Raw genomic sequence first — 14,275 nt, forward strand, 5'->3', positions numbered from 1 at the left:
CCACTTTTATTTTTCCTTAAGTAGAACAGTAAATCTAGTTCTTTTGACTCTACTAGACAAAAGACGGCAAAGCTAGTATCGGGTCACAAGGAACACGTCCAACTACCTAAATTTCTTATTTTCAAATACTCTCAGAAGCCTTAGATAAAATAAGTATATGTGTGTTTCCTCTCTACTCCAAAAGAAGTAAGATGTGTGGGAGGATTACAACACTGCAGTCAACAGGACATGAACTGTAAAATTCATTTGGCACAGGTCATCATAATGCTGTGTGATCAGTGAAACCAGACCTCAGAAACTCTGACCACATGGTTTGACCAGGGAACTAGAACTTCTCAATTTTTCTGCACAAGTTTGGCATATAGATAGGTTCTTGGGGGAGTTATTCTCAGAGCTGGTAAATGAAACAGTAGTTTTTGTAGTGTTGCCTCCACTACAAAAAAAAAGGTTTTTTTAACTTTTAAAATGCAGTTTTTACTTAGAGTTTTTAACTAGCTAATTTTTAGAGCAGCTAAAAAATGAATTTATTCCAACTAAATTTCAGTCACTTATGTGAGGAAAAACCTGGATGGTTCAGCATGGCTAAAAACGTATAGACAAAGGAAAACGAAAACTTCTCTTGGGCAACAGAAATAAATTTTAATATCTTAGACATTATTACATGCAATTTAGAAAATCAGCCTTTTTTTCTTTGCATATATGTGTTTCATGGCTAGTATCCAAGTGTTAAGCTTAGTAGGATTAAGTATTTAGTAGTTTGCAAGAAAATATATATCTAAATATAGTTTTCATAAGCTTGGCAAAAAATTTTTTTCTTTTTATAGCCACTTACCAAAATTCTGTTTTATAAATAAATAAAATGTGGGCATCTTACTTCATAAAAAGTTAAAAAAAAAAAAAAGGAAAATAGCATTAGAGTAAGACAGCAAAGCCTGTCCTGAAGAGTTGTCAGAATAACCCAGTATGTCCAGAATTTATGCCAGTATGATCATGTCGTTATTTTGGTGGCTGAAATACAGGATAAAACAGTTTTGCTCAGAAATAGAAATAGATCCCAGGAGCCAAAGCATTATGTGATTATGATTTTTTTCAATTTGAAGATTCCTGTAAAACTGTTTTACATTTAATCATTTACATGATGCTTTTGCATATTTGTTCCATTTTTCCCCTGTGCCTCTTACTTATCTATGTGACCTGAGTTGATTCACTTAATGTCTCTGGGCCTCAGTTTTTCATCTGAAACATGAGGGGGTTGGACTGGATGACTTAAGGCTCTTCCAGCTCTAAATCTGTTATCCTATACCTCCAGATATATTTAAATTAATAAATGCCATTCCTTACAGTGAAAAGATATGTTGGTAATGCCTTTATCCTAATGATTATTATGTCCAGAGTACTTACTTTTGTTTATGTAGGTAGAACCCAATGCATACAGATGTATGTTTGTGGATATTAAAGAATTAATTAGTATTAATGAGAAATCTTTAAAGTTATGCTAGTATGATTTAGTTTTCATAGTTAATAGTTTGAAACAGGTGAAATGTATTGGTAAGATATGCCCACTGTAGTTTTTACAGCATTAATTTTTGTCATGGCAGATATGCTGTAATTTGGTCCAGATTTCTAACTGGAACAGTCATATGGAAGCAATACCCTTATTCTACATTTATAGTAATCTTAGAAACCATCTGTTCAGATTTTTGCTTGTGAGCAAAATTTTAATTTGGTTTGCAATAGGACAATGAAAAATACACTTAAAAAAGATATATGTCCTTTATTTGACAAATCCATTTTGATATATTTAAACTTTTGGCTTTAAAATAAATGGTGGATAGGAAAATAAAGGGTACTATTCTAGGGTTTTTTTAAGGAGATTAATTTCTCTATATTTTTATGTCAAAACTATATTTAAAATTATTTTTACATCAACTATATAATAAAATTAACTTTTCTTAGCCAAAACTGCATTGTAATGCAAATAAAAGCCACTATCTTTACCGTGATTATGTCTCCCTTCTCTTTGAGCTTTTCTTGTTGATTTTTGTCCTTTTTTGCGTGTGTCAACATTTATAAGGTTAAGAAGATTAATTTTACCATATAATTGCCTCAAAATTCCAGTTTGTGCCAGTCATATAACTGAGAATTTGGCCCTAGATCTCTTAGATTAGCATTCTTTTCAAATTTATAAGTTAGTGCATAACTCGTTATTATAAGCAACATTTAAGCAAGTTAAAAGTAGGAAAAGAAATAGAAATATAAAATACAAAAGTTTTATAATCAGTCAGTAAGTATTCATCTTCCTTCTATGTGCTTAACATTGGGTTTAGGAGCCACAGGAATACAGAAGTATAGAATTGGTCCCTCTCTTGGAGCTTCAACTTGCAAGACTTACGCATATGAAATAATCATAGACTAACAAAATCATATAATTAAGTGGTAATGTATGTAGTATAGACTGTAAGAGTTTTGGTAGTTCAGAGGAGAGAAAGATCATTGTGTTGCTTTGTAGAGTCAGTGAGAATTGGGCTGAAGTTGGAAGTTTGTATAGGATTTGCATAGATGAAGGAGAGAAGAAGGGTATTTTAGGCAAGATAATAAATAGCTTGAGTTATTCCCAGTTCTTTATTTTCTGTCTCTCTGATTTTTTTCTTTTTATAACTTGACCAGGAGTACTTTTCCCCATTCTATTTGATTTATTTTTGTTTTCATTCTCCATAAAACTGCAAATTTCTCTTGCCTTGATTTTTCTATTCCTAACTTATTTCTGCTGTGAGTCAGTGGACACCAAAATTTTTTGTTGTTTTGTTTTTTCTTTTTTGGTTGGGCAATGGGGGTTAAGTGACTTGCCCAGGGTCACACAGCTAGTAAGTGTTATGTGTCTGAGGCCGGATTTGAACTCAGGTCCTCCTGAATCCAGGGCCTGTGCTATATCCACTGCACCACCTACCTGCCCCATTGTTGTTGGGTTTTTTTTTTAACACCAGAATTTTTTGATAATTCACCCTTTTCATTAAAAGTTTTTGAGTACGCACTTCCAATATGTGTATATTTACTTGTTAATACATTATATTCCTGTACTACTGTACTAGTAATTATATAAATTATAAAGCTTACTCAAAATAGACATTTTAAAAGAATGAGGTAAAAAATGAAACAATGTTTGATACTGGAGTCTATTGGGAGCTACTGGAATTTGAGTAAGGACATGACCATCAGATCTGAGCTTTAGGAAAATCACCTTGGTCGTTGTTTGGAAGGTGAATTCAAGAAGAGAGAGATGAGATAGGGAAACCAATTAGGAGGCTTTTGTAGTAGTTCAAGTGAGAGGTCATGAAGACCTGAACTATGGTGACAACTCTCAGTAGAGAAAAAGACAGATGGGAGAGATATAAAGATAGACATGAAAGATGATTGGATTTGTGGGATGAAGGAGAATTAGAAAGCTGAAGATGACACTGAGGTTGGAAACCTGGATGACTAGAAGAGTGATGGTGTACTTGACAATATAGGAAAGTTTGGGAGAAGGGTGGGTTTGGGGGTAAAGGTAACACCCATCTGTGCCTGTGTATCTTGAGCAACTCACTCTGTGACACCCAAAATAAAAACGTAGGAAGCCTGAGTTTTACTCACTGTTCATTGCCTCAAATGCAGAGCCTTTACCAAGAGCATCTGCCAAAGCCAGAGGTAATCTGGTAAGCAGGAGGTGAATATGCTGGGGAGTGGGGTGGGGGGATGGTGAATTTTCCCAAGAGCATCTGGTTAGCTCAGTCAACAGTGGCGAAGTTATAAATGCCATAAAGGGACCTTTGCCTTGTGCAGAAGAAGGAGGGTAGCTTGAGAAGGATGGAAGGATAAAGTTAGGTGTGACATCCTTATTTTCTGAAGTCTTGCAGTTCTCTTGCCCACCATCCACAACCAAACACCCTGACCTGTTTTAAAAGTTAGAATTAAGGCTGTGTAATTGCTGCTTTTTATTTTTTTTTCCTCTTCGTAAGTCAAATATTGTAATATCAAAGCAACTTTTTCATCTCATTCACATTTCTCACTTTCTACTTTGTTCTGTTAGATCTAATGGTGCCTCTTCATTGGTTCATCTGATTCCTAAAGAAGTTAAGGAGGTTTTGCTTGATACTTGTTTTAGCATTGCATTAATCTTTGGTTGGATAGATAAATATCCGATAGAATACTATGTGTTTATTTATTTATTGGCTTCCTGCAAAGCACAGGTCTCTTTTTTATATTCCCTTAGCCTTTTGTACACTGGATATCATCCTGAAGCAATTATTTACAGAGTATAGTTATTTCCCCAAATCCAGACACTGCAGTAGTTGTGTTGACACAAGCAATAACTATAGGGTAAAAAAAGAGTGGCTACGATAAAAAAGTATAGTTGTGAAGAATTCTTATTAGACCCTTCTGGGAAAGAAGTTCCCTCTGAGTTTCTTTTCATATTTCCTTTAAAAATATTTTTCTAACTAGGTTTACATAGATCATTCAGAATGTTTCAGAGACGTATTTCCTTTGGTTTTCGATTCTCCTATCTTAGGTTTTAATGTTTTTTAAGACGAAGGAAATGACCTATGTTCATATCCATATAAACCTGGAGAGCAGAAGCAAAGAGTGTTCACTCTTCCCTTATCTTATGATTGTGTGTTCTTGTCCCAAGCAACTGGATCCACATTCATTTACTAGACATTTCTGAAGTACCCACTATCTGGCCAAGAAGGGATTGTGAGCAGAACATCCAGGAAGATGCTTCATCACTCTCATTAAAGACCCTCTCATCCAAATTCTTTTGTTATTTCAACCTTTAAAATTCAGTCTATGTCTCTTCCAAAGCTACCTTTAATAATTCTTAATCATTTGTCTTAGAGCGAGCATTGTAATCTGGGGTCCATGAACCTGAATAGGAAAACAATTAGATTTTTATCTTCACCAACCTCTATCTGAAATTTAGCATTTCCTTCAGTTATTTAAAATCATTATTCTGAGAAAGAGTCAAGAGATTTTTACCAGACTGCCAAAGAGGTCTGTCTGTAACGCAAAAAAGTTTAAGAAGCCAGCTTAGAGACAAAAGACAGTTACAAAGTCCATGCCTCCAAGGTTATGATGTCCCTCTTCAGTTATACTGCTCTCCTAGCCTCGTTAAACATTTCAGAACTCTGTAAGCTAGAGCTGAAGGTTGAATTTTCTCAGGTGGAATCCAAGAATTTAGTCTCTGGGAATAGTAACAAGAATTACCAAGCCTAGCTGACCATACAGGTAGTTGCCTATGCAGTCGTTACTTGTGTAAGGCCTTATCAAATGTGGAGTGCCTCAGATGGGGAAATGGCCTTAGCCTGGGTTCATCAGCTATGGTTAGTTGGGTAGAGAGAACATTCATTAGCTGGAATGTCCTTAACTGTACTATTTAATTTAGAGGGAAATAAGACTAAACATTATCTCTTCCTTAAGACAAGAGATTGGCTTGCCTCTGCTTTGGTCTCTTTTAAGTAATCTGTTTCATCATAAACTTTTGTAAGTACAATCTAGGCATTTACTTTTCTTTCACCTTACAGGTTATAGTGAAAAAATGGTCCATCCCTTGTCCACTGACACTCAATCATGGAGAGGAATTCTTCCAGGTAATGACATAGTTGTATTTTGAAGACTTGTAATAATTCTCATTTTAATCTGACAAGAAAAGTCATGCTAATAATGCTTTTTTTTTTAATTAGTGAAAAAGCGATTACTACCACCCATTTTTCTCATTGTTTTAAAAAACCTTGATTCAAAAACTGAATGGTAATGATGGTAGGTAGTATCTTGGATGTAAAGAGGGTCAAGTGAACTAAATATATCTAAAACACTGTATAGATATAAGTGGTGGTTATTATGAATATGCCAGTTTACTAACTGGCTAACTTTTAGTTTCTCATTTTTCTTCTCCTGTACTCTTTCACAGATTTCAGATATCACAGAGGAGTGTAAACCAAAGCTTTTTCACTTCTCCAAAGAGGTAAATTGTTAACAGACTTTTCTGATTTAATTTTCACATTTTAGCCATAAAAGGTTTGTATAGTATTTGGTTTTTTAAGGTATTTATACTTATCAATTATTTTTCACAGGAAATGCTAAATATAGATTGGCCCACCAAAATTATATTTTTAAGCATAGGATGGCACATCATGAAACAGGCACCTTTTTGATGGTGTGGTTTTAAATGAGCCCTTGCATAGAACATATTATCAAATTGTTTGGTCTGTCCAGCGAATCTTTCTGTGGATGCAGGCATTTTGTAGCCCCATGGACTTGTAAAGCTAACCAGCCTATTACATCAAAAATTCCTACTTTAAGTAAAACTTTGTCTGTAATAAAACTCAGCCTAACCAGTGGACCATTGACTTAACATTATACAATGGTAACTTCTGGTACACATTCAAAAATGAAAAGCTTGCTGCTTTCTGGAGTTAGGATTGCAGGATAAATCTGGAATCCCCAGGTCAATTCTTACTCTTTGGGCTTGAGCATGCTTCATATGTGAGCCTTAAAAGACTGAGAATGCAAAAAGGGTGGACCTGAGTACCAGCAGAGGGTGTATGACCTGACCTTTGGCTGCACTGTCCTCTGTCCTCTGAAGAGCCCAGTTTTCTTTTTTTGACAAAGACAAGGGCCCAGCTTCCAGCTGTAAGGGCTCCTTTACATCTCACCATTACTTATGCTGTTCAGGGCAGACCTAAGTGAATGACTTCCTTCTATATCACTGGAAGACCTATGACCTTCAGCATCTGAAGTCCAGCCTTTGGTTTTGAGGTAGAGATGGGACTTTGCAGGTAGAAGAACCACGCCATCTAAATCTGGCCTCTTAGAGATGGAATACATTTATGAATCCACAAGTTCTTCTGCATGGCCATTCATTCCACTAGTCCAGATTGCAGCCTTTATGTAGTAAATAGAAATATAATATGTTGTTATGATTAAAGAATGGTATTAAAGAACAAGGAGTTACATTTTCTGATTCTTTAGTAATTTGTGTTTTAACAGTACAGGAAACTAGACGTCATCGTGCCCAAATGTACCTTCCTTTCACCCTACTTTAAAAAAACTTTTTAAAAAGTAATTTCTTAAGCAGTTCTTACATCCAACGATCTCTCCTCTTCTCATATACATTATGTACAATTTTGGTTTTTAGAAAAGTGCTATTTAGAATGATTCCTCTCCCAGGCAGACAGAGCACAGTCCCTTGGAGAACAGTATGAGTAATAGTTAGTATTGCTTGAGGTTGAATTGAGTTATTGAAGGAGGCAGTGTAGTGCTGTGTGCTAGATTTGCAGTCAGAGGAAGTCCCTGGATTTAAATTCCACTTTTGCCCTTTAGTACCTGAGCGACCACGGACAAATCACCTAATTTCTCTGGGCCTCACTGTCTTCGTGTAAAATAAAAGGTTTGGAAAAGATGGCCTCCAAGGGTCCTTTTTAACTCTAATTCTATGAGTCTGTGAATTCCAGAAAAGCTAACTGGGAGCGAGGCACATTGGAAACATAGCTGTCAGTTATTTGAAGGGAAAAGGGTAACTAGTGATATTGGTGATCTATCCAGAATCAAGTATATATGGCATGGGGATGATTTTGTACATTTCCCTTTAACAAATAGCCAGTTATATTAAGATACATCTTCTGGCTCTTCTAGAGACTGGGCTCCTCATGTGTGACCCCACATCTTGGCTCATTGTTTCCGTTACTACTTGTACCTTCTTTGACACCCCTTGACACTTTGGTCCAGGAGGGGAAACTGACTATTTCTTATTCCCTATCACCATTTAGAGACTCTCCCTTCACCATGCCATGCAGCAACTTCTAAAGGTTTGCTCTGTCTACATTTGTTACCCGAATCAGATCTGAATAGCTGTTACCTGCCAGCCCCCAGGTCGTTGTCCTCCCCTTTTCAAGGAGTTGTGTAGGTCCCCCCAAGTCCCAAACCCTGCCTTTATACTAGGGAGCTTCAGCATACATGTTGATGTCCCCCCAAACACCCAGTTCCCCAGTCTCCTCGGCCCCATGAACTATTCCTATTCTCCACTTCACCTGTATTCAGGAATGGCCATACTCTTGATCTCACTGTCATCCACATGTGTTAAATTTCCATAATTAGGACTCTGAAACTCTGATCCAGTCTCTCCATCTTTCCCTAATTCTATTTTCTGTCCTCATTGTGACTTCCATTCTCCCCGCCCTTCAGTACTTTCGCAAACTGTCACCCCTGTTCTAGCTTCACTTCTTGCCCTTTCCCAAGATTGACCCTTAGTTTACCAGTTCAAATCTATATTATTCTCTGTTCTTATGTACTCTTCTCCTTTGTGCTGTCGCTGCTTATCATTTGCTAAGTCCTTGCCAGCCACCTTGCTGTCCCGGCCTAAGACCATGCCCTTGTAATTTCCTGGATGCTTGCCTTGGAGACCCAAATATCTTGATTGCCGAGTGCCTCAGGAGAGATCCACTTTATCAGGCCTTGCTTCATTTTCTCACTCCTCATTCTTTGTGACCTCACTGCAGCCATTAACACTGTTAATCACCCTCTTCTCCTTGAAACCTTCTTCTTTCTAGGTTTTAGAACAGCACTCTCTCCTGGTGCTCCTCCTACCTCTCATACCTAATCCCTTAGTCTCCTTTGCTGAGATCTTCATCCAAGTCACACCCTCTAATCATAGGTGTCCCACAGGACACTGTCCTGACCCTCTTCTCCCTTGACACCACTTGGTGATCTCATCAATTCCTCTAGATTTAATTATCATCTCTATCTTGATGATTCTCAAATCTACCTATCCTGCCCTAATCTCCCTGCTCACTTCCATTTTTAAATCTCCAGCTGCCTTTCAGACATCTTGAACTAGACATCTTAAACTCAAAGGGTCCAAAACTAAACTCATTAGCTTTACCCTTGAATGTTCTCTCCCTCCAAACTTTTCTGTTACTGTCAAGAGCACAGTCATCCTCCCAGTCCCTCAGGCTCGCAACCTTAGGTGTCATCCTTCACTGCTCACTTTCTCTCACCCACATATCCAGTCTGTTGCTAAGGCCTGTCGATTTTTAACTTGGCAACATCTCTTGAATATACCCCCTTCTCTTTTCTGGTACTACCACTACCCTGGTGCAGGTCCCTATTGCCTTACGCTTGGACTATTGCAATAGCCTGCTAGTGGTCTGCCTGCCTCAAGTCTCTCCCTATTCCATTCTACCCTCCATTCAGCTATCAAAGTGATTTTCCTAAAATTCAGGTCAGACCATGTTATACCTCCCCCCCAATAATTTCCAGTGGCTGCCTAGCACCTCCAATATAAAATATAAAAGCCTCTGTTTGACTTCAAAGTCATTCATAACCAAACTCTCCCACTCCCATTCATAACCAAACCTGCAATCTTCTAGTTTTCTTATTGACTTTCCTCCCATTTTCTTATGAGCCACCCAGACCAGAGCCTATGCCCTGCAGGCCTTAAACCTTTCATTTTCAGAGCTTCCAACCTGGGGCCTCTCTGTCCTTATTGGTAAATGCCTCCTTTATAGCCATACCAGACCTCTAGCCTTAGAATTAGAGTTAGGGAATTAGAGTTTCTCAACGGGGCCCTTATTGCATTCCCAGTCATCCTTTCTCTCTAGTTTTCAGTCTTTTCATATCTGAGACTTCCTTTCATATTACCTACAAACACACCTCTCTCTCCTTCCTGAAAGGGGAAAAAAAAAAACCTCACTAGGGCCTGTCTTTCATTCAAGCTATTGGTATGCCATTTTTCTTCCCTTTTTCTGCCAGAATCCTTGAAAAAGCTCTCTGTAATCATAATATCATCAATTTTTCTTCTTTTCTAATCTTTCTACAACCTGGCTTCCCATCTTATTACTTTATAGCCCCTCATTGAAAATTCCCTTTCCAAAGTCACCAGTGATGTCTTAATCATCTAATGGACTTTTCTCAATCCTAACCTTTCCTGACTTCTCTCCTGCATTTGATACTATTAACTGCCTGTGTCCTCTCTCCTCTATGTGTCTTCATGACCATGCCTTGTCTTGGTTCTCCTACCTGTCTGAGTGTTCCTTTGCTAAATCTTCCATATCATGAAATCCGTATCATGCCCCTTACTGTGAGTGTAACCCTGGCTCTGTGTTGGCTCTTCTTTGCTCTCTCTATTCCTTTTCTTGGCACCTGGGTTTTCTTAATATCTCTACATTGTTGACTCCCTTATCTAAAGTTCCAGCTCTCGTCTTTTTCCTGAGCTCCAGTCCAGCAGCACAAACTGCCTCTTGAACGTTTCCAACTCAATGCCCTGTAGATGTCTTGAACTCAGGGTGCCCAAACACAACTTATTATCTTTCTCCCTAAACCCACCCATTGATGGCACCACTATTTTTTTTTTCAGTCACCCAGGTTCACAACCTCAGTGCAATCCTTGACTTCTCATTTTCATTCACCCAATAGATCCACTCACTTGCTGATTCTTGCCTGTTCTATCTCCACATAATCTCTCCATGAAACTCTGTCTCTCTCTGTTCCCACAGCCATCACTTTAGGTTAGGCCCTCATCACCTCTCACCCAGATTATTGCAACAGGCTACCTAATTGGTCTCCCTGCCTCAGGTTATTCCCACCTCCAATCCACCCTTCATAGCTGCCAAACTAATTTCCCCAAAGTTTAGGACTTAGTCTCAATTCTCTACTCAGTAAACTCTAACGGCTGCCTATTACATTAGTGCAAACAAGGACTCCTATGAATAGATGTATTTGAATTTGTGCTTATGCTTATGTAAAATATGGTCATTGGCTCCAACCCAGTGGAAAGAAATGTAGTGTGAATTTGAATAATGCTTCACGAGTTTTGTTATTCACACTAATCGCAACCTGGCTATCTCCAGAGTCAAACATAAGCTGTTCGGTTTGTTCCTTAAAGTCCTTCACACCTTGGCCCCAACCTACCTTTCCGTCCTTATTGCCTATTAGTTTCCTCTGTGCTCACTGCAGTTCAGCCAGACTGGCCTGGAGGCACAGCCCTTCATTTCCCACATCTGTGCCTTTGTACTAATCTAAGAATCTAACTCCCACCTCACTTCTATCTCTCAGGATCCCTTCAAGTCTCAGTTCTTAAGTGCCATCTTCTACCTGAAGGCTTTCCTTTGTACATAATTATAAATATCCAATGTACTCTTCCCCAGCTAAGCTGTAATGTACTTAAGGGCAGAGACTATTTTCACTTTTGTCTTTGTATCCCCAGCACCTGGCACCTAGTAGATGCTTAATAAATGCTTGTTGATTGATTATTCTAATGGTTACATATATTACCTAAGAAAACAGTAGCTCATGGTAAAAGAAGGTTCCTTGATGGCATTAGGGTGACAGGGGAAACCAGCCAAAGAATAAAACATTTTCAATAGATTTTGAAATTGACCATAACTCTTTAGAGGGAAGCTTGGAGGGGAGAGGGAGAATGTTTGTAGAGTGGTAGAGTCCCCAAATAACTGTGATATAAAAGTAAGAGGCACCAGTAAGGCTTATTAAATAACTATAAATACATCCGTAACTACCCCTTGTATCACAGGAATAGTTTTTCTTTGAATAATGTAGCAGCTTAATGAAGAATACTGAGTTCGACCAGATTCTACACATTGGAAAACATGAGTTGTATGTCAAATTTAGTAGCAGCTTTTTCAGCAGGAAACTAACAATTTCACTTTTTAAAAAAATTTTTCAGAGTGCTTATGCCATTCCAAGTATGGCATTTTCATTTCTCTGCCATACTTCAATATTGCCTGTATACTGTGAGCTTCGAAGGTAACGTATACGAATCTTAGATTATCTTAAGGGAAATAAAAAGGTCTTTGACATTATGAGGCTTTTCTGAGTCAATTCCATCCTTTCCTCATGGTTCCCTGTGTTAGATTCTGGTGGGTTTCCTGGACAACCGTACAAAAAACTCAGTGGAGTCCTCATGGAAAATGTCACATGATAAAAAAAGTACTGTCATATTATGTCTTTCTGTTGTAATTGCTGGTATAAGTTGCTGATGGACTCAGCTTTGTATAGCTGAGGAGCACCATGACCTAGAGGGTGCAGACTCTTTGATCTCTTGTCCAGATCTTGTCCAGCTTGTGGTTCTCGTCTTGTCCGGTTTTGTGGTTCTATTTTGGTTCTATTTTTGTCTTTTAGACCTTCTAAGAGCCGAATGCAGAATGTAACCAACACAGGCATTGCTTTAAGTTTTCTCATTTATTTTATATCAGCATTGTTTGGGTACCTCACTTTTTATGGTAAGTATTTACTTGTACATAAGTAAGAGATAAATGCAACTTATTTTTCTTGCATTATTAGTGAGCTTTATTGTATATTTGGAGTTCAGGTCCATCCCTTGTTAATATATTTAACTTTTTCAGAAAGCCACTTGGATAAAATTGAGTCATCCTAAGGTTATGTAAGAATTGATTTATTGCCTTTTAAAAGTGAGGAATCAGAAAACAGTGTGATTTGTCATTTCACAGGAAATTGTTGTTTAAAAACTTAGCTGCGGCTCTGTGTACACACTTCAGTGTCTTTCTGCCAGATAATGTAATAGGGAACTTCAGGTTACTGATACCTTTTAAAAAGCATAAATATAGTTGGTAAATTAATTAACTTTATATATGTTGCCAGAAAAAAAAATTCTGTCCTTCCAGGTAGATGGGAACAAGTGAAGGGGAATATCTTATTGAAAGTTCACTGAGGGGGGCAGCTAGGTTGCACAGTGGATAAGAGCACTGGCCCTGAAGTCAGGAGGACCTGAGTTCAAATCCAGTCTCACTTACTAGCTGTGTGACCCTGGGCAAGTCACTTAACCCCAACTGCCTTAAAAAAAAAAGTTCGTTGAGGACAGAGGTTGTTTTCTTGACTTTTTTTTGCCTCCTCAGTGCTTAGTAAAGTGTCTAGCATATAGTGGGTCCTTAATAAATGTTTATTCATTGATTATAGTGATAATTGTAATAATAATCATAGTTTATATTTATATAGCATATTATAGTTATAAAACACATTATATGCACTATCTCATTTCACCTTCACAAAAGCCTTATGAGATAAGTAGTGTAAAGTTATTCCCATTTTAAAGATGAGGAAGACAAAGCTGAGAGTCATTAAATGACTTGCCTATGGTCAGTGAGGTGGTAGGTTATGAAGCCAGGCCTAGAATTTTCTGGACTCTGAATCCAGTCAGTGCCTCTTTCATTGTAGTTATGTTAGGTGTAAGGGAGAAGAATTAAGGAGGAAAACTATATGTGTGTGCCCCCGGGTCCAAATGCCATTCAGTCAAGGATCCATTCTGAAGCAAATTCTTAGCTGTTCCTGGCTTATTTAAGCTTTGCCTAAACTTTGTAGGTTTTTAAAAATTCTCTCTTCACATCGTTAGTCATGAGTCTAAAAGATTTTAGTGCTTGTAAGGGACATATTTCCCCTGCAGAGATTTACCTAATTATCAAATATCTTTTCCTTCTTGGATCTTCCTAGACTTCAGTTCCTTGTCCACAATTGCAGGTTTTTCATAAGACTCAAATTTCCTCAGGTGAAGAAATAAAAACTTTAAGGAAAATTACATCCTAAAGTGTTTTTTGGGCTGCCTGGTTTTATTTTGATTTTGTACACACAAACTAATTCCTTCCCTAAAGGCAGAGTCATGATGGAGATGGTGATATGCAGTTCAGAACAGATCTCTTTTGGCATTTAATCACAGTGCAAGAAAGAACCTTCATATCACCTTTCTGCCAAGATGACTACAGATGGCAATCTCATGTAATACAGCGTGTACTTGAAGCAAAGAGCTTGTTAAGAATTTTGGTCCGAAGTTAAAGCCTTCCAAAGGTCAAAAGTCAAGTATTGAGTCCCACTTTATAAACTCTTTACCCTGTCTGGCAACCTACCATGATTATGACACTGTCTTAACTAAGGTCATATATACTTTGCAAAGGTTACCTTATAATATTTGTAGAGATTTGTCTGGATCCATACAAGCTTATTTTACCATATTGGTTACATGTGTTCTGGCTCAACTAAGAACACAGAGCTAACCAACCAGCCCTGACAGCAAATCTGGACCCTGAGAGGATGGAAAGTAGACTTGGAACACTTTGAGTTTAAATTAGAATTGATTCCTCAGACTTCTGACTTATCTCAGTATATGTGAGGCAGTGTCTTCTATCCAGGCATTCAAAAGCTGATTTTATATCTGATCCAAATTTGGTTACAGGAAAAGCCTTCACCTATTAGCCCTAGGTTAATAATCTTGGTTTTT

General features: G+C 37.8%; 1 protein-coding gene across 2 annotated transcripts in view; it reads left to right on the top strand.

The window, feature by feature from the left end:
- Positions 1 to 14,275, top strand: part of SLC38A6 (solute carrier family 38 member 6) — a 77,796-nt gene that overhangs the window by 50,898 nt on the left and 12,623 nt on the right. For both annotated transcript variants that reach the window (XM_020986493.2, XM_078151520.1), the window contains exons 9-12: positions 5,559 to 5,624; positions 5,945 to 5,998; positions 11,714 to 11,793; positions 12,169 to 12,269. In XM_020986493.2, the coding sequence (XP_020842152.1) occupies positions 5,559 to 5,624; positions 5,945 to 5,998; positions 11,714 to 11,793; positions 12,169 to 12,269 (301 nt within the window). The remainder of the gene's footprint in view (positions 1 to 5,558; positions 5,625 to 5,944; positions 5,999 to 11,713; positions 11,794 to 12,168; positions 12,270 to 14,275) is intronic.

This window comes from Phascolarctos cinereus, unplaced genomic scaffold (genome assembly GCF_003287225.1).
Source record: "Phascolarctos cinereus isolate Bilbo 61053 unplaced genomic scaffold, phaCin_HiC Scaffold_3;HRSCAF=262, whole genome shotgun sequence".
Classification (NCBI taxonomy): Eukaryota; Metazoa; Chordata; class Mammalia; order Diprotodontia; family Phascolarctidae; genus Phascolarctos; species Phascolarctos cinereus.